Consider the following 22,951-nt stretch of genomic DNA (forward strand, 5'->3'; position numbering starts at 1 on the left):
CGTAACTTCTGATTCTTTACACGCTTTCCACAAATAAAAAGCGTTTTTATCACAAATACACACCCTCGCGATATGCCCACCCTTCTTTATATAGAACGTTAAAAGCAATTCCGCTGTATTTGTTTTATTACTAATAAAAGAAAGATTCCTCGAACGTGAAAGTTGAGTGTTTTTTAAAAATTTTTTATTAGCTATTGTCGTCAGCGTCGAGGTGGAGAACACAATGCTACTAGTTGAGGGTTCAAGATTTTATTGCCTAGATTAAACTCAACATCTACAGAGTTGCATTACCTGGTATACAAACCAAATATATACTTCGAAAGCGCTTGATATATACACATTTAATTGTGATTCTATTTTAGACAACCACCGGAGAAACGCTATATAAAAGTTGATACAAAGTCATTTTCCGTATAGTGTTTGACCCATAAATTAAAAAACTCTACTTCTATAACAATAACATTATATCTTACATTCTAAATAGTATCACATTTGTACATACTAAAATTATATTTATATATATTTATACAAGATCTATTCATTTCTCTTAAATCGTTTTTCATGTACTTTATTGCCATAGGGTATCAAAAACAACGCTCGGTAACAGGAACAACTGTTTGAAACAACGTCGCAGTTGTGGTGAATTACATCCTTTAATCTAATGATTTCACCCTCGAATTTTACCGCTGCCCAAAAGCGTGAATTGAAAACCGGTGATTTAAAAAAAATCAATGTAAACACTGTAAATTTGAATTTTTTAAAACCTAATAATTCTAATAAGTTAGAGTTAAGTTTTTGGTGAAAGTTTTTAAATTTCGAGTGTTGATAGCGAAAGCATCAGATCAAGACATCGTGTGTTGGTCTTAATGGGCTAAAATTATACAGGATGATAGAATATTACCGAAACAAAATTTAGGCACGCTTTACTTTCTACCATTAACCATTTCATTATCTTAACAATAACACAACAATAAGCACTAATAAAAAGTTTATCGCACTCGTTATACTTAAACCTGGTTGGCCACTTCCATTTCCTCCTGAAAAAAATTACAAGGTAAAATAAACTTGTTGTGAACAAACAAGCTCTACTTCTATTTGAAATTTGTCAAAAAATGTAATTATTTTTTAATGAAAATCTGTATCTTGCGTTTACGACTTGTTCAACAAAAAAAAAAATTAATGTTCATTCACTTATCCAGTTTCGATGTAAAAAATTGAAGAAAACAGATCCAAGTTTGTCAAAAGAAATACTTAGATGTAAATACACACAATAGTTGTTTACACTACGAGTGGGATATAGACATTATCGCACGCTCGTCTTAGGCTGAGTTTTTGTAATCACACAAGTGGGATAATATGAGATTTTATAAAATCAATTCAAAATCAAAGAAGAAAAAATAGATGTTGATTAATTTCAAAATGATAGCAACGCCTTAGCAACTACGTAAACAGTAAAATTTAGATTTTCGCTTTTGTGAAAGTTTTGGGAAGAGAAAATAAGTTATTTAGAAGAAATCCGCCTTCACACATAGGGGTAGTATTGTCAATGGTTGTTTTAATTCTCGTTTTTAAGAAAACAACGGTATAATATGAATTAGTCAAACAAAAATATTTTCTTAGCTGATTACTTCTAGAAGCAATTACTATTACAATCGAGAAGAAATTTCAGAATTTCAGAATTAATATTTTATTGTCAGTGCTCTATGTTTGTAATGCAAAAAAAATTCTCTCGCTTTCGGAACTGGAGTTGACCTGATGTCCTCACTGATGAGGTGTATTCTCGTTATGTATTAAAATTTTACTCTGTTTGGGACGTCACTGGAGTAATGGCAAAGTTGTCTAGCTGCTCATTCCTACATTATTCTCTGTTTTATGTATTAAGTAATTGTGGTAATTATTTGTCACAATGACAATACCCACTCCATTCTCTGTGGAAATAACAATTCTGTTTGTGGAAAGTATTTACTTGGATTGCAATTTAGAATTTTTAAATGATTAAATTTGCTGTACGTTTACCTTAACGTGACTTTAAACTAACTTTGTCAAAAAAAAGTTGAAAAAAGTATCTAATTCCAAAATGAACCAAAATTTAAATTATACTTCTTAATGTTACCATTTTCGTATCTATTAAGTTTCAGTAATGAACCAATAAAATACGAGTCAATAAAATTTAATAGGTGCCATTAGGATTTAAGCGGGGATTAACGTTATTAAAATCATACCAATGAAAGTAATTTTTGGCCGTCTTTTGGTTTTATTAATTTTTACTCCAGTATTTTACGATTTTTGTTTGATGACATTTGAAACAATTTTAATTAATTTTTCACGTGAAAATTTACAAATACATTTTATGGAGAATTAAATATAATGTAAGACCAAAACAGAGTCTATAACTTCAGGTCAGTCACGTTTGAGAATTTTTGAAATTAGGTTGTTTGGTTGATAATCTATTATCAGAATAACAAACTGAAGCTTTTAGGCGTTAAAAAAAAGAAAAACAAGAGGCAACAACGAGCCCCGACTCGTATTTTTACTGTTAGAAAACAGCGTAATTAGGGAATGTGTTAATTAGATTAATTTACGAGTGAACTTTATGTACAACTGTAATAGTATTTTTATACGGCGCGATCGTTACATTTTCACTAGAAAAGCAATTTTATGAGCACCGTCATAAATTTTGGTCTGAAATATTTGCTAGAAGCGCGTATTACGAGAACAGAATTACCTATTATCTCATCGACTTGGCTTTGCGACGATGTTGAACCTAAAACCGGTGCTAATTGAGGCGTATCATCTCTGACGTGATCTTCTACAACCTTCTGCCAGAGGGTGTAGATTTTTGCCTCGCACTTTACAACCATGAGACCGAAAATGAAGTGAGCCCTGTTTGCAGTTATTTCTATTCGGGACTTGGAAGAATGTAGTCCTAAAGCGCTGTCAGTTTCAATCTCGATCGGGTGGAGTTTTACACTTTCATTTTCTTCGGTAATCTGAAATAATGTGATGGGCCATTAACAACTTTTTCGGAACTTTATTAGTTTAGAAAGAGGAAATTATAATGAAACAGTTCTGTTGTTTGTATAGGGATAGAAGGGTGGCGCGAGTTCGCAGATTGGGATGCTCGAGGGCGTCTCAAAGATCCCTTATATATAAATTGGACATGTCGGTAAACGTCGTAAATCGATTATGGTTATATGACTGAGCAATTGTAAACGTCAGAGAAAAACACAGCGACGCTACAAGAATTATTACGATAGTTTAGTATCAATGATTTACTTCGGCACAAATCACGAATTACAACGAGTGTCAGGTTCAGATTTCGATATGATAACAAATAGAGATACGCAGGGGAGAAATTTATGAATACACTCGTAACTGATTTTATCCTAATTTATGCTTTCTTCAGGCTACTACCGTTTAATCTTCGCACAGCTGAACAATCACAATAGTAAAACTGAAATTAATAAAATTTTATATAGGTGGGAATCAGGGGTATTCCGTCGCCTCCACCAATTTTAGCACAAGATTTGGTTTAATTTAATTATCATTACATAATTAAATAAAATTGGATTGTAGTATGTTAAATAATACCCCACAGAATGTTTATTTTTTATTTATTGAATCTGTTGACGTCGAAATATCTAACGCAAACTGAAATGCTACCAACTTTGTTCGGAATTTGTCATTTTGTAAGCAATCTCATGCCTAGCAAGATTTTGCATTCTAAAATGATATGCATCTGTTTTACGACATAATGCACTGCTTCGTAGAACCAAATTCTGTTTTACAGCCTGTAATCCTAACATAAATACCTGGAAATTTCTCTGAAAGTTCTTGCTGACATGATTTCATACTCCAAATGTAATTACTTCTGATGAAACTAAATATTATAACTACGAACGAATCAGTTATTTAATCTTCTCTGATGTATGTTCAGAGCTCTTTATAAACGAAACAAGGAAAAAAGAATGTAATCTATAATATTATTAACTTAATAATGTAGTTTTAATTATTTAATCATCATTAATCATTAATTATTAGGATAAAATATCTATGTAGAATGCATTTACGTTGTTTTGGCATAATGGGACGCCATGGAAATTTTGCATTTAATTTGGTATATAGTAAAACTGTCTGTTGAATTAGGTTAAGTTTGAGGTTATAAATAGCGTCAATGCTTAGTGCGTTGTTGTCAGTTGTACTAGCTTGCAATAGAACAATACAACATTTTGTGTTCATTGTCAGGCACTTTAATGACGGAAATGAAACAGTGTGTCCAACGTTAAAAAAATAAATCATGGCCTCCCAACGTGAACGGTGTTTATGCAACGAGCATTAATTCTTAAGGTCTCGTATCTACGTGGGTATAAAATGTATCAAAGCCCCAGGATATCTTGACAAATCTGACCTTACACTCTAGATTTTTTCCGGTGAAATATTTCTTGATAAGAAGTTTTTATACCTGCTCGTCGTTGATATACCAGGTGAGGTTAGCGGGGGGATCGGACCCTGGCGAGTAGCAATCGGCCTTTATCTTCTTCCCAATCTCCACCTTGGTCTGTTCGATATTCATCATGGGATTACCGTTAGGCAGCTCTGGAAAGGTGACTCGTTTATTAGAATGATCTCGGATATCCTCCAAAATAAAACATCTGACCTGCCACTATCATGTGGGCCACTTTCATATCTGTGTGAAATAAAGGTCCGTCTGCGGACACTTCGCATTTGTAGTATCCGGTAAGTTCACGACGCACCCCCCGAAGAGTTACCTGTGTCGGACCCGAGCGGGATATCTAAAAAAAAATGCGATAGGTCCTTATTTATGGTATCGGAGAACCGATTTATTGTGAAATTTCAGTGATTTGTGCGGCGTGTCCGTCAAAATTCGAAGGGCAATATCTTTGCTATAATAAAAGTTCGTCCATCACTAGTGAATGTATGCAAACGTCGATACCAACTCGGATGTACACATTTACACGGCGAAAACCAGTTTTCACACATAACTCGATCTTTCTTAAACATACTAGGTACCTTAACGATACTGCAACTTTTATTTTTGGGATAGGAAAGTTAATTTCAACCTTAATGATAGCGTGCTAAATTAAAATATATTAGCACTTTTGTTAACTAAGTGCTTCCCGTTCGAACATGCTATTTGTACTTCCATCAGTTCACAGTTCATTAAATAAACGTGCTTTTATAACGACAATCTTATAAAGTTACGTCCTATATGTCCTTCATGAAGGAAGTTCAAATGGGGTGTGAAGAAAATGTAATGTAATTTAATTCTTTGTTGAGTTTGCCTTCTAAAAATAAGTGTATTCTTTGTTTCCATGCTGAATATATCGATTTATCACATTTCACGCTTCAATTACAATTTTTTTTTTATCCAGAGTCAGATAATTATTTTTGTCTAGTGTTTCTTACAGCAAATCAAAGTTAAGTTAAGCTTTTGTAATGTTTGTCAATCGTAAAATACTAACGGTGATGAACAAGTATTGTAAATTGTAAACAAAAGAAATTAATTTGGTTTTTGAATAAAGAAATAGTTATTTGTATCACAAGGCCTGAAACTGCACGTTTGCGAGCATGAGTACGGTTTGCACTACGAGTCGATAGAGGAGTATTGCAAGTACGAATGCTCGCAAAACAGTTTCTGGACGTGTGATACACAAAATTTTTCGTGCCGACTTCTGCAGATTTTTGTTAAATGGAAGTTAAAGTACTTGTTTTAATAATTGGTATTAGGGACTTTTTGTGTGTTGGCAACACTTACATTTAAACATTTAAATTTTAAAATCAACATCGTTCTTGTTTCCTGACATTTATTAAATTTAATTAATTTGTTTTGTTTTTGACATTTTCCTGAAACATTTGTTGTAATAAATACACCAACCCATATTCAAGAAGTGGTTCGAAACGTAATTTTAATTAATTAATTTTAGTTAAATATTCCTTCTTTGTAGTTTGTACGTTGTTATAAATAAAAAAACATTTTTAACGAGCCATCCACAGAACAAACATTGACGTTTGATAGAATTCTGATAACAAATGCCAACCGAAACCGATGATAACTCGAAATCCCTACTTTTAGCCGGACTAGGCCGGCAATGCATGTGTTTTTGGACGATTTCGAGATCTGTAATTTACCAAATTCCGGCCGGAGGCACGAAAAAATAATTAATTGAAAGACTATTGAAAATCACTAATCAACACATTATTATATCGTATGATAAAAAAGTCTTTGGATCAGGGTTGCCGTGGAATTAACAAGCTATCTATGAAATAATTTACTTGACAACTTTTAAGTTAGCAGGTTATAATTCAAATTGTTTCAAAGAGAACATAAAATTTTTATTATTAAATCGTACTACAGTAATGGAAATCGTGGTGAAAATGGTAATTGGGTTTATTCGCCTCGTTCCGTGAGAGATTAGTGCTACTTTGAACTACAATAAAGACTACGGGCAGTAGAAGTAAATAATTCTATAGATGGTTTTTATATTTCATTGCTATCGCGATCCAAAGACTTTTTGATCATACGATATAACTAAAGAAAAGTTTGATGTTTATTTTAGCAATATTTTAAAGAGAAGATCAAATATATTATTGTTTGTAAATGTGCAGCGACCGAATTATTAAGGGATGTTGTAGATGTCAGTTCATGACGCAGGTCCAACCTTCCAAAAATTATAGTGAACGATTTACATTTTTATGAAACCGCAAGCTATATATCCTGTTTCTTAATTTACCAATAATTTATTTATAATAAAAATAGAATTTGAAAAGATCCAATTTTTGTAATTAAATTTAATAATTTCCATTTAAATAATTATATCACTCTAATATCCAGTTTTAAAATAAGAAATGACAAGCATTCCAACTAGAAGAGTAAATTCTTTTCTTATTCGGAACGACAAATGCATAATCGGGTGAACTTTAATCTTTCATAAAGTTTGAAATTTATCATCTTCAAATTTCTGAGATTGCAAGATTATAATAATTCTATTCATCTCAATTAGCCGAAAATATTCCCTCTCGCTATAACGCAAGACGTTTATTTGTTACATAAGTATTCGACGTTTGATGTTGGGCTTGCTTTATTGAGGTTAATAGCGTAATTCCGTTTATAATAAAATATATATACAACGACATTCTCTTAATTCGCACAGTTCCTGAAGCATGATTTCCTACGGAATTAGAGTGTAAAGCCAAACAAGTTCTTTTTTTACTTCCAGTCACGTTTAACTACGTGTTTCCCTCTACGGGTGCAGCAGGTGTCTCAGCTGTCGTATTACGATCATATTAGTCAACTACGACTACCATGTGGGCCGATGTAGCACAATTTTAAAAATAGTCTATTTTTAAACAAAATATCTTCGTTTTTGAGCATCATAAAAACTAACCATATTTTTAAACAAAATACCACTGTGTTTAATAATAATAATATAATATATAATAACTAAGGAAATATTTATAAGACGAAATAGAAAAGAATACAAAACATTCTGTTTTATCTATTGTTAGAGCATTCTTAACAGCTTAACAGGTATGTATTTGTGTATTCGAGTAGAATCAACAGCACCACTAACGCCTACCTAATTAACGAGAAAGAGCCATTATTGTTCGATATTACTGTAGGTAGTGAATAGATAAAACAATTAACTCAAAATCGAGAATGTAACAAAAAATTATTAAACATTCAGGTTTTTTTTAAAGAATAAAATATCAAACAAAGGTGTAATATGGCTAATTCTTGATGTTTTAAAACACAAGGTTATTGTGTTTAAAAATATGGCTACTTGTGATGATGCTTAAAACGGATGTATCTTATTTAAAAATAAGGTAATTTTTTGATTCTTAAAAAACGGAGATATTTTGCTTAAAAATGGGCTACTTTTAAAATTATAGGTTCACATAGTACTAATGTTCTGTAAAGTAACTGTTCCTTAAGTCAACAATAATCAAAGGATAATTCACGAGTTCATTCGAACGTCAGCAGAACATATTTAACGAGGGAACTCGAAATTTCTCGACTTTTCAACAATTCGACTCTTATTCCAAAAACCTCCTCATAAGGATAAACGAGCAGAATTTTAAGACAAAGGGTACGGAGACGCAGATATTTATTTTTATCGTCGCTTCTCATTTCACACTTTTGCTTCTTGCAAAACTCACTTCACAAGAACGGCAAACGAAAAGCTATTAGTTTTGGTTTGAAATCTGATACAAATGGTCAAGCCAGAAAGAAAAAAATACACAAATTCCTTAATCATTTTATCACGAATTAAGTTCTAGTTAATATCCTTATCACATCAATTTTGACAATGTCAGAATTTTTTTAACGTAAACTTATGTTACTTAAGTAGGAAAACTATGCCGGTTCTTACTCAAAATCCCATGTACTCGTAGTTTCTCACGGAGGTTCAATTTAGTGTTCAAGGTTATTTGTCTGCGTGTATGTTTGGTTGCCCAGTTGTCCGGTGACAACCCTTATGATTTTGATGATTTGTTCATTAACTTTTAAACTGATTGCAAAACGTTAATCAACCAAACACACAACCAAATGAATGACCTTGAACGCTAGTTTGACCCTTCCTAAGAAAATACATGGAATTTTGGGTTAGAACACGCATAGCTTATCTATTTACGTTTTATCGTGAATCTTATTCGCTTGCTTAATATCATTATTTAAAGAGAAAATATTTCTTGACAGGCACTTGGGCCATGTATGAAACTATTCGGATCCATTGCACGAGTGCTTAATCAATTTGTTTTTGGCATTTTTAGGATTATCAAGGTATTTAGTTGAGTGTTTATACATTTTTAATTGCCTACTTATAAAGATTGCAAATTTCTTAGAAGGATGATCTCGTGCTGGATAATATTGGTCGCAGGAATATTACCTGTCGTCGAATCCGTGTGTGTACAGAGGCACTTATTACAATCCCTAAATCTGCGCTACTTAACTTTTATTGCCGGCAAGCTCATCTTCGAGCGGATTCGGCCATGCTGTAGCTATGGCAATTCCAATTTCAGCATTTCCTCGATATACTCAAGGCAAACAAAACAAACATAACGCGCCCACATACAAAGAAATCCGTTTTTGTTTTCTTAATTGGACATAATTCATAAATCGGACTCACGTCGACGTTAATGTACTTCATCGTAAAAGCTCTAAATGGCGGAGATTCTTTCGGGACGAAACGGTAGAATTCAACTTCATTCCAATACCATTTGTATGAGTACAGAGCTACTTTTTCCAGATCGTATTCGCACGATAACGTCACTGTTTCGCCAGATTTGACTACTTCCGGCACTCGGATCCTCACAGATTTCAGAGACGACGATTCTGAAACAAAGAAAAAAACTCGTACTGAAAAAGCACACAAGATGCCACCTAATTGGCACAATATGAAGCGTGGATTTTTTTTTCCGTGGACGATTTAATGAAAAAACTTCTATATGAGATTTTCAGACGATCGTTCCACAAGGAATAATGCTGGCGTGTACCAATACAATTTTATAATAAATGTAATTGTCGGATCCATACTGTACACGGCTCCTTTATAATAGGAATTTCATTAAGTCTAAAGACGAAAATAATTATATCCTTGTTAAATTTATATTGCCCTACTTTTCTGCAAAATAGCGTATAATCCTCAAAACTGCGAATCTCTGCACAGTGAAGCTTCTGAATGCTATTTTCTTGAATATTTCATATACCTTTCAATGTGTAGTTAAGTAATACCTAAAGGAATTGATATTTAATTTAATTGAAATTGAATTTCAGTTAAATATACGTGTATACACAAGGGATTAAAGTTCTTGTTCACTCTACTATAATTATTAATTACATCCTGCAGAAATATTTACTGCTTAATAATTTAATCTGTTCGGATTTGTAGATGTTACTCATTAGTCAAAACTTGGCACTTCATACTGTTTATTTGAACACCTAGATTTTAAACTACTTGAAAACATTACTTTTCCGGTAATTAATATTGGAATCTAAAAATGCTAAAATATCATGGTCATGGTCAAATTTACCACAGCATTATTGCCGTATACAGGGTGTATCTGAAATACGTGTGTTAATTTAAACCAGTGAACGAACTCGCCAATTTATTAAACTTTTCTCTATAACATTTTTAGGAAAAAACATTACAAATTGATTTAAAATCTGGAGTAAATTAACCATCTTCGCGAATTTTAAAATATTTTTATAGAGAAAAGTTTCATAAATTGGCAAGCTCTTCCACTGGTTAGAATTAACATACGAATTTCAGATACACCCTGTATACCAATTTTTGTTATGATGTTTGGTTTCTAATTTCCAACATTCTACATAATAATGTATTGTATTCTCTTTAATCTCGATTTTATTACATATATTTTCTTCTATATTTAAAATACTCATCCATAATACTTCATTTGTCCGACCTCTGAACTTTCTTGTCCTTTCCATCCCCTGACTTCTACTCCATACATCATCACATTTTTAGCAGCCCTTGAAACAACATCGCCATGCATCACATAGCAACCATAATATTCCATTCAAAACCTTTCAAAAATTCCCAATTACAGAAAAAAGTGAAACGACTAAAGTCTTAAGATATAAAATTTCACTAAACGTACATTTTTATAACTAATTCAGAAAATAAATCAAGTCTTTTTTTGGAAGATAAACGTGATTCATAATAGTCCGAAACACGGCACGAGACACGATTGTTGCGTTCAGTTTTGGTGGAGGCGCCGGGAAAGATTCTGTCATCTGGTTTTTATACTCTGAGTCAGTTTTATTTATTACTGCGATTTTGAGTGAGATTAAAATTTATAGACATTCAATAGACAACAATAAATTAATTCTTGAGAGGCCTTTTTTCCACTAACTTTAAGTGGCATTCAATGGACAAGTTTTCCACTTTTGTTGCGTTATACGTCTTTTGTGCTATCAATTTTTGTGCTAAATCCATTAGGCTCGAACGTTTTTTTCTTTTCTTTTATAGAACATTTTGACCGATAATAATTGATGTTGACAGCCGAAATCTAGCTCATTGTTTTTACTTCTCCATAACAAAGTTATTATTTTTATGCTGTCTACGGACGACAGTAAATTTTACAAATATCAGTTGTTGTTCTTGAATTATTCAGCGAACGAAAAGTTTTGGTTGCGTAATCGGATTCACAAACTAAACTATCCGAGTTTGCAGATTAGCCGGTAAACGGTCTCTTTTAACATGTTGCAACTTCGTATTCAACCGAAAGTGAGCAAGATGTTGTGCAATATGTGTGACGTAAGGGATCTCGTAGCGACTTGAAAATAACGGAAAAATAACGAGATCGATGCCAAGCAGTGAAGTACATGTCGTGAAATTCTTTTATTTTGGTTCTGGACTCTAGACGTATAAACAGATCCGAACGGATTTGATTGGATTGCTATCAAGAGTTATACGGCTGGTGCACAACTATCGTCTTAACTAGACTAAATGATCGGCCCGAGGGGCATAAACATGATCATTAACCGCAGAATATTGTTTCGAAATTTCGGCCTTTTAGCAGAATTAATCTTGAATATCGTGGAGATGTCGAGATAAAATTAGACCTGACGGTGGCGTTTTTATATTGTCGATTTCTAATTGGGTCGGAAAAGGCGAAACGGCTCTTCCGAGAGGGTGTGCCAAGCGTTAGGAATCAGGTGGCGAAAACAAAGCGGCCCAGAAATTAATAATGTATTATTTGGCGAGGCAGAAGAGGCGAAAGGGTCCCATAAAAGTGCAATATTTTGCAATATATCTCTGAAGAGGCAGAACTAAGTAAGCCATTTCTAAGCGCATAACACATACAGCAGACTTATTAGAGTCCGACTTCAATATAGCAGTTTTGTCGGAGACTATAAAATATCTTTTATTCAAGAGCCTGCCGCTCATATTACATGATTAGTTTTTGTGCATTCAGAAGTTATACATAAGAACGGGAGTAGTCGTTGCCTTCCTTCTCTCTACTACTTTACTCTCACCCATAATTCATTTGCCAACTTCACTGCGTATATTTTATGAAGTCGGCGTCGATAGCTCACGTCCTTTTCAGATTGTGGTTTTGTTTTGTTCGTCTCAATACATATTTATGATTTACGACACGTGTGTCAGGTGGAATCACCTTTTTACTACAGTTATCCCCTTCATAAATAACGACGCTCTTCATCAATCTCCGATATTAATTAATTCAAGGGCGGCAACCTAAAAACAAGCGACCGTCGCGTCCGCCCTTTGACCAAGATGTCCACTTGTCTTGTCGCGGTTTTACCCTCGGGTTTATTGAATTCTAAATCTTGTTTGTGCGTTTTCACGGGTGATTTGCTGCTTGAAACAGGTAAATATGATAAATTGTATATCAAAATTAATTGCATGTCATCTCCAGGACTCTATTCAAGATGAAGACCGGTATTGAAAATGATAAATTCGAGACTATTACCAACATAGTATGGATTATCGACTTGCATAAACACCACAACACTGACCCTCACTTTATATTCTAGTACGATACTTGTTTTTGATCGTATAAAACGCTGCAATACAAACCGCAACCAAACGTTCTGCAGGATTCATTTTTTCAATAAACAAAAAAAAAAGCATATCAAGAAGAATTTTATTATTTAACTTAACAATGAATGATAATTAAAAAATTTAAAATATTCATGCAACAAAGAAAGGAAAATACATTGTAAGATTGTAACAGTAACCAACCTAGATTGTTTGTGTTCTTAGGAAAGAAATCACTTTGGGGCTTTTATTCTCTATTAAAATTTTTTATTCTGTATTTCATTTGCGAATTCCTTATAATTTTACAAATACCAAAAATTTGAAAATGAATCTACCAAAGATCAAGGTCAGTGGACCCCCAGAGGGCTGCGTTGTACTCATATGGATGGTTCGAAGAAATGTTATCGACTTATACGGTCAGAATAAAAAAGAAAAGATGGATGGAAGGAAGAAAAGAAAAACTAAATGAAGGACATAATCTAATTTCTCTTGTTTATTTGTGTAACACTTGGGTTTTATAACCTAGCGTCTCCCTTAAAAACAAACAAAAGTGAAAGTGTTGGTGTCTCCTCACCCAGCAGCAGATTAAGACGGCTCTGAAGATGTGTCTGATTCATTTTAAATAAAACTTAACATCAGGTTACCAAAAAATTAAAAGAGACCGCATTGTGAAAAGTTTAGTCCTAGACAACAACAGGAATATATTTTTAATAATTTCATTAACAACAATTAACACTAACGAAATCTTCAGCCCGTCTACATTGGAGGATTGGAAACATTGTATTAGGTAGAAAATCTATTACAATTTTTAACCTAGTTATTATTTAGGCATCTGATTAATACTTATTTATCAAAAGGATTAAAATTTTTAGAAACATTTATGTTTAGCCATTCTTTGATTAATTACAAGGTCATCTTTAAAAAGAAGCTTAGTTTCATACTTAATCAATAAATTATTATTTTTCAAAATATGTAGCTAGGAAAACCAGGTCGATAATATTTTGTACTAACGGCATTTATACTCAGTGTCTTTGTAATCCTGCCAATGGTAAAGATTTTGAGTGAATGTATATTCACTCAAAATGTCCAAACTTCTTGCAGACAACCAATATGGGATCATAGTGGCGTTTTATGTATACTTTGTGGTTGAGGATTTAGCAAACTGATTTAAACTGTGGATCATTGATACTAAAGAAGTTTCAAGATTAAGACCGTAGTGGAAAATCACTAAAGTTCCAGTTGTTCCTTCAGTTTTTTCAAGCATATACTACTGGTGCCCAAACACCACTTTCTTACATTTGACAACTTACCTACAAGAAAATTTGTACGGTAGATATAGAATTCAGTTAAACAACTGTTACATCTAGGCAAAAAGCTACTCAGACATTATCTAGGATAGTTACATGTCTTGAGATTTTGGAAGGAACAGATTTTTTAAGACAGATGATGTTGATATCTGTATTTGTCGTATCTGCAAATTTTAATGTAATATAAAATATATTATGAATAAACAATATTTCTCATCAGACAAACATAATTTTTGATCAATACAGAATACATAATCCCAGTTTTTTATTAAGTAAAGTCAAGATTGCATAAAAAGTAGTTTGTAAGCAGAAAAAACCGCCATGGACAATATTTTAACATGTCCCCAACCATATTGATGACAATTGATGTATAATATTATTCAAATATTAAACTAAAATTTTCCTTATAAATAATTTAATTAAGGAGAAAGCTTATTAATTTTGACCCCTAATGATATTAAAATTTAATTGAATTAATTTAAAATACATGAAGTATATTAATTATCTGGAACGAATTTTCATATTAGTGAAGATTTGGAATTAACAAAGTTTAATTTTGAAAACAATTTTGTGTTGCAGTTGGGATTGTGAGGGTGCGAGGGAGCTTCAGAAAAAAGGTAAATGGACGTTAATTTCTCTTAGTAAATTTAGCGGAGCGGTAATTACGTGCTTTTGTAGACTTTACTACCACCGGCCATCAGTTAAAGTGGATTGGTTAATTGGAGATTCTTTAAAAAGTGCTCAGTATTCTAATATTCTTTCCGTAAAACTTTACTTTTGTTTATTTAATTAACTGTATTGAGATCTTTGATACGGTTAATAATTTTGGAAGAAATATATTTTGTGAACTCTTATAAAAAAGATGGGAACAGCTGAACTTAAAAGGCACAGAAGGACATTTATCAATTTTAAATTATTCTGTTTATAAAAAAATAACTTAGGGGAATATAAATTTCGCCACTGCCAGTGGTTTTCGAGAAGGATGTGATGTATTAGTAGATAAGTTCCTTTGAAAACATTTTTTAAATAAAACCAAAATTCAGTTTAGTTTCTTTTGTCTTCAGTAAAGCAAAACAACTTACAATTACAAGTTCATTAATTAAATTATTGCAATGGAATTAAAAGCAATGCAACTTTTGCATCTGTCTCTAGAGATTATTTTTTTAAACTTTCCTAATGCGGCAAAGCTGTCGTTATACACTCAAAGTTTTGTAATTTAACATTGACGCATCACCACTTATTTTCACCCTTCAAAATGCACATCATCAATGCGAAAAGCAGTAACTCTGCCTCCCCAATACGCACATCCGCTTATTTGACCCATCTACGCTACAGAGTAAAAGTGCTGTAATATTTTCAGTGCTATAGATCTCATTTTTTATAGACACCGAAATATCGAGAACGCCTCATATAACAAAAATCTCTGCAGAACTGCGCTTCCATACTTGAAGTATTTTCACAAACTTGTGAATCGAGTTAACCTGGACAAATTCAAATTGTCCGATACTAGACCTATTGATTTTTTACACACTTATTGGATGAGTAAAACGGGCATTATAAAAAATCAAGTCACGATCACACTTTCAAGTCAAGTAGTCCCAAGTTTAAAATTTGAAATGGTAACAAACCGACCTTTTGTAATGCATAATTTAAGCTAAATGTTGGAAAACTGTTACTTTAGCATTCTCGGTTATGTTGAAACTACTGTTCCTAATAATTACAAAATTATTAATCAGAATTAAAAGAGTTTCGTAATTTTCAAATTTCATACTCCGATTTTTTAATTTAAATTGAATTAATAATTGTGAATTCTAATATCAGTTTTGTAGTAGTAATTAATCATCAGAGTTGTGCCATTTCCCAATTATACACTACAAAACCACTGTATTATTTTTTAGGAATTTTTCATCAACTGGCACATCCATAATAGTAAAAAAACTTGTTTTAATTTTCCTCAGAGCAAATAAATCGAACTATTTTTCCTGTCCAGTGATGGAAAAACTTTTAATTGAGCGGCAACAACGTACATTCACAAAAATTGTTAAAAAAACAAACACACACTCCAAATGTTTTTTCATTTTCCAGGACATTTTGCACATGTTCACTTAAAAACACACCATGCAATCCGTCAAATATATAAATTCTTTACAGTTTTGAAATCTAAATGAACAAATAGTGTTGAGTGTTTTTTGAATGACATTTGACGTTTTCTTTTTTAAATGAAAAAATAAATAATGTGTTACTCAATTTTCAATACGCAACTTGAAAAAGTGCTAAAACCTATGTTTTACTATTAACAATATTTATTTAAAAAATAATAGAAACACAGCAGTAGTACACTCATGTCACACGATTATTCACACAACACGACTTGTTTGAAGAAGAAAATAATGAAAGTTTTTAACGGCCTATTAGTCATTTTACTTTCAAATATTGTGTTATTTGAAATAATGAATAAAAGCGTATAATACGTTTCTTATCAACAATACCTTTCTGCAAAGAAATCCCTATTAGTGTAACAACTTTTTTTCATAAAATCCAGAACTTTGAATTAGGCTTTATCTAAAGAAGCACCAATGATCGAAAAACAGCGCAATTATTATTATTGACGTCAATCAGTTAGATATCTACATATTGCTATGCTACACTTGCTGTGATTATGTATTCCAATTATATTCTAACAAGAAATAACAACATCGGATTGGGGACAAGATATTTTTTATCTGATTGCTCATTATCGTCATCGTTATTTTTGTGTCCTCATACATATCTGAATTTTAAAAAAAATTGTTTTTGAATTGGTAATCTTGCTTCTTCTTGTAATAACTACAAATACCTCTAGTTCTTCCCGGTAGCTAGTCCCACGTTAAGTTTAAAATGATTTATAGTTGAGTGTAAGTATCCAAAACCTTATTTAATTCGGAATCCCCAGTAATTTGTTTTGAAAATCAAACTTATTCATACTATTTGTTTAAGAAGTGTAATTTAAACAGATGTAATAGCGTAAGGATAAGTGCAGAAACTACAAGAGTTTGAGTCCACCATAAAATATTAACGTCATGTTTGCGACACCGTAAGTGCTCTAAAATAACTAAAACTAACAAAATTCCTCAGTAAGAAGAGTACCAACATTATTTGCGTTGAGCGTTATGCATATTCATTACCCAACAAATTACTCTAGTTATTTGACTAACACTGGAATAAAAATGTCTACTCTACACGTATGCATTAAAACGGTTGCAGTGAACCACAGCTATTAATCCGAAAGAACGGCGCCGTTAATAGTAAATTTCAACAAAAATTATAAATGCTTTACATAAAGCTTTAGCAGTGTTTGTGCCGGTGAATTTAAAAAAATGTTTATCATTTTAATGAACTCTGAAATCTCAGACATTAATTTTAATTTATTTGATAACGGACGAGCCGTAAGCAAGCTTAAAATTTCAGATTTAATTAATTTCTCGACACTTGAAGGCAGAATTATGTAAATAGGTATCCAAATCGATCTCGGTACGTTTGCAAAGAAGTCTGCGGGCCGATGCATAATTTTTCCAACGTGCCAAGTTAAGGTGGCTGAAGATTAAAAAAATTAAGAGGCCATAACTCATTATAATTAAGTAATTCACTACCTCTTGGTTCTTTAAAAGGCACCACAGCGCTCTAAAATTTTGCTACATTTATTTCAATCTCTTTCTCCGAATAAAGAATAAACGAGAGTTTATATAAACTATGCCCTTGAGGGGTTGTGACCTGTGATGCGAGAACTCGGAAACTTCCGAACGGATCAGGGCCGTACTTAAAAAACACATTCAAATTTTAATAATCCGGCGACAATATATTATTTAAACAAGGACTGCTATTTTATCTGAATTAAATGATTTATCTCCGGGGAATCGATCCCTTAATATCGAAATAATGTTTTAATAAATCGTAAAGTTTGCGAAGGCGCTGCTCAAATTTAAACCGAGCTTCCTCTCACTCTTTCATTGTTCAAAGCGCGAACGACCGGGGATTCCTCCGAGGACCCCGCGACGTCCCCGGATCTTAATACGCCCAAGAGTATTTGCCTGAAAACTCGGCGGCCACGATAAACTCACTTAGTGTACTGTGCAAGAACTTGCGCATTAAAAGGTTCGCCCAGAGTTTATTTGAAAATATTACGTGAAAATTTTGACTTTCGAGGGTTAAGGGGTTTTGGCGCTGCACAGGTGTCCATCGGGGATGAATAAGTGAAACGATATGGATTGTCAAGCGCGGGCATTAGAAGTTAGAGACAAGGATTTAGCGATGCACGTCATTTGGAATGTAAATGTTCCAGTCTGTATTGATAGTTGGGGGTGTGGAAAGGCTGGATATTTCAGGGGAGCCCGGAGCTATAAAGACCCAGATTTACATAGTGTGATTTACATGTTTAGTGCTTCTGACATTTTAGTATTATTACACAATTATATTTCTTTGTTGAAGAGACCGCGATTGCTTATTCGAAATTACCATAATAATACTTAGATGATGTGATTCTGAGCAGTCAGCGGCGGTTTCAAGTTGACAAATCAATATTAACTCCTATTTACATAAAACGTAAAACTTAAAAAATGGTACGATCAAAAGTTCGGGGCGAATTTGTCCCGAATTTAATTAATTAATGAATTAATTAAGTGAGAAAGCATTATCGTAAAAGTTGACACTATTAAACTCTTATAACTTGATTAAAAGTTAATTTACAGAACAAATTTAAAAGTTTGCCTGGCAAAAACCATCGGAGAAGTATAAACGAGTTAGCTAAAGGAAAATCCTCAGTTTTGCTTCCGTTTCTTGTAAATTATCTTCGTAATTGTCTCACAAGATTAGATACGATCAAAGAAAAGCACAACACCAATAAATAGCAATAAAGAAGCGATTAAGTCCTGAATTGCTTCCTTTTGTTTGCAATTAGCCCATACTCTTCATGGACAAGTGTAAACTTCAATCTGGCGATTTTTTGTTGAGAAATAAAACTTCAATTCGGACAGACTAAAAGGAGTCGAATCTATTAAGATGTTGAAAGGAATTAAATCTGAAATAGCATTATTCAGGAAACTGACGCTGAAGCAAGTTCAACAAACCTATTTCATTGCACACAACCCCGGCCGGAAAAGACCACTTCTGTGGACAACAACCGTGAAAGCCTATTTCGGTTTTTTCACAAGTGATAAAATTAACTGTCGAAATAAATGGCGATGTAAATTTTTTATTAAAATTTCTAACCTTCTCATCGAGCCGTTTTACACGAAAATATTCAATTTCGGTTCGCGTCACCTGCACTCAAACGTTTATTAAACGTAACTGCCTAACACGCTGGCAAAACGATTCTGCAGAAATTATTTCGTTACACACATGTCTGATATTCAAAGCAGTGGAGGAATTTTTTGATAAATTCAAACATTTCCATTTTATTCGTTCCACAAAGCTAAGCTGCACAAACCGATAAATTAAGCGGCTCCTAAAAACTATCGCTGTAGGACCTAGAGTGGTTTACAGTCACTGGAAATCCACTTTTATTATTTTTCCAGCCAGCAGGGTTGCCACAGCTGGCTAATTATCATAATTATTTACCAAAGGACTAAATGTAATTCAAATTTATGTTGCAAATGTTGTGTACAAAAAATTTATCACAATGTGTTCCTTAATGCAAGAGGCCAGGCTTAAGTGTCTCTGTGACGTAATTAAATTGGTGCACGCGGAGCGTATTGTGAAGTATTATTTTTTAATTAAAGTACTACACACAAAAAATATTATCCAATTAAAAATTAATTCGGTTCTCTAAAACGGTGAAAGGATTAGGTATGTGTAACGTCAAGACTGAGTCTTACATTCTCCAAGCCCATACCAAGCAAGATTACGTTTTAATTGGATGCATCCTACAAAATTAAATATACAACCATACTTTATAATTAGTTGGGTCGCGTTCCAATTTATCCTCCACTTATTAAAAACAAATCTTCATCTAAATTTCCTAATGAAATAACAATTTTAGCCATATTGTACACATTCGCAGTATTTACAGTCGAATTAATCTCAGTCCCGGCTTTCTGTGAGGGAATATTATTATTAGATTAAAAAAAATATGGGGTACTGATGTATGTATATCAGGCGGTACTGCGATCATTAGTATGTCTGTTAGTTTGAGAGATACCAACTTAATGGCATTTTGCGGGGGCGAAGACTGCAGTTTAGTGAAATCGTCTCAAAATCGAGCAATGACCTGGAATCGTAATATTTATTCCGATAAATGCAACGGAATATTCTTGAGATTAGAAAAACCTCAGAGCTTTCCTAATGGTTTTCTAACAGTTCCGGTCTTACAAGAAATTCCACAATAGTTTTCAATTTTTCTTTGATATCAAAAATATATCTTCAAGAATATTTTTACTATTTTATACGTGTATAAAAAAATCACTGAATACCCTGAATAAAAAACAAAATAATGTATAAATAAACCAAACCAAAAATTTTTTTTCTTATTTTTTTTGAGTAACAAATAAAATTTTGCTTGAATTGATTTTTTTATTTGATATTCAATTGGAAATTCTCTTATTTAATTTTATTAAATTCAATTTTATTTATTAATTAATTTAATGAAGTGATAAAATAATTCCAATCATCTTAGAAGAGGGTGCTATGTTCTTTGAACAACTAGCACGAATTACGTATAGCACCAGTTCTAAATGCCACGGGCTATTTATTGAATTACTCGGCAATTGTTGACCTAATGGCTTTAATACGCCATAGCGGTGTAGCAAATTAACTTGGCAATTGAAAATTCCGCAAAGTAGTTTGCAATCTTGGCTTTTACAATTGTAACATTACACACCGCTTCACAAAGTAAACATTTGCTAAATTGTTATTTGAAAGTAATTAAAAAGATGTAAGTATTTATTACTGAAACGTTTTCATATTCAGAATTTTATGTTTTCAGAAGAAATTATTTTCCTTGTATGATTTTATCTACTCATAATTTTTGATAAAAACAAAGAAACACTAACGCCTGTTTTAAAATAATCGTCATTAATTACATTAAGTAGTTCTTTGTTTGTTAAATTTCAACCAATTGTTACGGTTACTGGATCTGTTCTTATTGTATAATAACGTGTTGCTGTGTTAAAAACGAATATTCTTCTATTTCTTTTCTTCGTCTAAGTAAATAGTCGAATGATAAATTACCTGAATTCGGCTAAAAAAGTATTTAAATTTTATCTCATGATTGTACTCGGTTCTATTTATTCGCCTGGTACAAAAGAATTGATTACCTGTGGGACATGATAACTTAGAAAGTCAACAAACAAATCCTTTGAGAATTTGAAAGAGTTTGGACCTGAATTTTTATGGTATTATCGATGTTACAGTGATTGATAATTTTATGATGCAATTATTTTGCAGAAGCATGTTGTTGCAAATGTAGCCTGTTAGGTAAAGTAAGATATTTCATTAGGAAATGGAGAGGTACTAATGAAAGTTCCGATAGGAGCATCTCTGCAGGAAGACAATTATCGATAAATTCACCCGTCAAATATTTATCAGAAGTAATTTATTTATGTTCACTTCTCTGATCCAATTCTTCTATCCGCCTAGAACGAAACGAAAATAAAAATCTAAAGGCGTCCATCGGGAAATGAGTCGGTTACAGCTCCAAAACGACACGAATTTATCTTACAAACGCTTCACTTACCTTCAGCCAAGAAGAAGAGAACAGAACAAAACAAACGTAGCCAGAACATGGTGCTACACAATAAATACACAAAACTAGCCCAGTTTTAAGTTTCCTACGTTAAATGTGCTGTAACACTTAATCTGGCATTAGTTGAATTGTAAACACTTTTAACGATGCCTAAATGGCTTAATAAAGTTTTATTTCTTATTGCCCGGCAATTTGCAGAGCTTTTAGATTTGCTTTATGGCCGGTCTGTCCGTTTTTATTTATTTTCCTTTACAATGGAAGGACGCCACCGTAAAAACTTTAAATTAATCCGGAATCCTCCTGCAAAATAAAAATATTTTAAATGGGCCCTGCCGTCTACCGAATTGGTGTCATTTACTCGTTCAGTCAGTTTTTCTAAATTTAAACAGTCAAAATTAAATGCGATGGCACGTGGACTAGCGTCGCGACGCCGTTGAGTATCAGCGAGCGTCGTCGTCTGTTCGACTCGGAAAACGGCGCATCACTAAAGGAAAATATCAGCGAGGGGTAACACAAGAGTCGAATCGCATGCTCCCATCTATAGTGTGGCCAACTCCCATTTGCCTCTAACTCGAAAGTGTACCAAGTTTAATGAATCATTAATTTAAATTAACTAGTAAATTTTTAAGTTTGTTCGCACCAAACTTGCAAAAACCATTCCATTTCGTACCTCCAAATGATTTTATTATACTATTCAAACCCTCCAGTTGGCCGAGTCATGCTAAAACAGAATAATGGAAATGTTAGTCGACCAAAGTTTTACTTTTGCGAATGTAAAACTGATGGCGGCTGTATGGCACGCTTCAAACAACCTCAACTTTCCAGATTGCAAATTATGCCAATTAAAACTTATTTTCCAACCTTTTCCAAGAAAAAAACACCGTCAGACAAGTTTTTCTTCTTTTATTCTTCGCATCCAACAGTTGTTTCTTGAATAGTTGTTGACAATCAAAGCGTGATCAGTTCGGTTAAACCTAATTAAACAGTATTCGTTACAACAAATGACAACTCGCTCTAGAAAAGTAAGTAAGTAATCCTTCTATTTTAGTTACAACAGGACTACATTTAGTTATTCGATTTTATTTTGAAATGTATCGGGTGTTGATTGAAATTTGTCCTCAAAGTTGGCGTTGAAAAGTCGATTGTGAACGCACCACTTGTCGGTCTGCAGAGTAAAAACATAAACAAAGCAAAAAAGTGAGGTTAGATTTAAACAGCTGATCCGTGATCTGTAATCCGTTGTGCGTTCACAATCGATTCTTCAATGCCTACTTTGAAGATAAATTTAAATGAACATCCGATATAAGACACTGCATTTTTATCTTTTTAATTATTTTTTAATACATTGCTGACTTTTTGTCGTTAATAATTTTTTATCCCTTTTAATA

The 22,951-nt window shown here is 32.9% G+C and overlaps 1 protein-coding gene across 1 annotated transcript; it reads right to left on the minus strand.

The window, feature by feature from the left end:
- Window positions 1–240: 240 nt before the first annotated feature.
- On the minus strand, window positions 241–22,055 carry LOC138132100 (junctional adhesion molecule A-like). Its single transcript, XM_069049476.1, has 7 exons — window positions 21,922–22,055; window positions 21,555–21,863; window positions 9,147–9,352; window positions 4,658–4,793; window positions 4,463–4,596; window positions 2,726–2,990; window positions 241–1,037 (listed from the first exon to the last, which is right to left on the minus strand). Exons 2-7 carry the CDS (start codon window positions 21,601–21,603, stop codon window positions 949–951), a joined length of 879 nt encoding a protein of 292 aa, XP_068905577.1. The 5' UTR covers window positions 21,604–21,863; window positions 21,922–22,055; the 3' UTR covers window positions 241–948.
- Between the last annotated feature and the right edge of the window lie 896 nt (window positions 22,056–22,951).

Source organism: Tenebrio molitor, chromosome 5, assembly GCF_963966145.1.
Source record: "Tenebrio molitor chromosome 5, icTenMoli1.1, whole genome shotgun sequence".
Lineage (NCBI taxonomy): Eukaryota > Metazoa > Arthropoda > Insecta > Coleoptera > Tenebrionidae > Tenebrio > Tenebrio molitor.

Bases quoted from the DNA above. Each gene is read 5' to 3' on its own strand.
- LOC138132100 (XM_069049476.1), bottom strand. From the start codon at position 21,603: ATGTTCTGGCTACGTTTGTTTTGTTCTGTTCTCTTCTTCTTGGCTGAA. The intron at 9,353-21,554 runs GTAAGTGAAGCG...TCTTTGTTTCAG, and splicing joins TCTCTTCTTCTTGGCTGAAG to AATCGTCGTCTCTGAAATCT. The intron at 4,794-9,146 runs GTGAGTCCGATT...ATTTTTTTTTAG, and splicing joins TGAAGTACATTAACGTCGAC to ATATCCCGCTCGGGTCCGAC.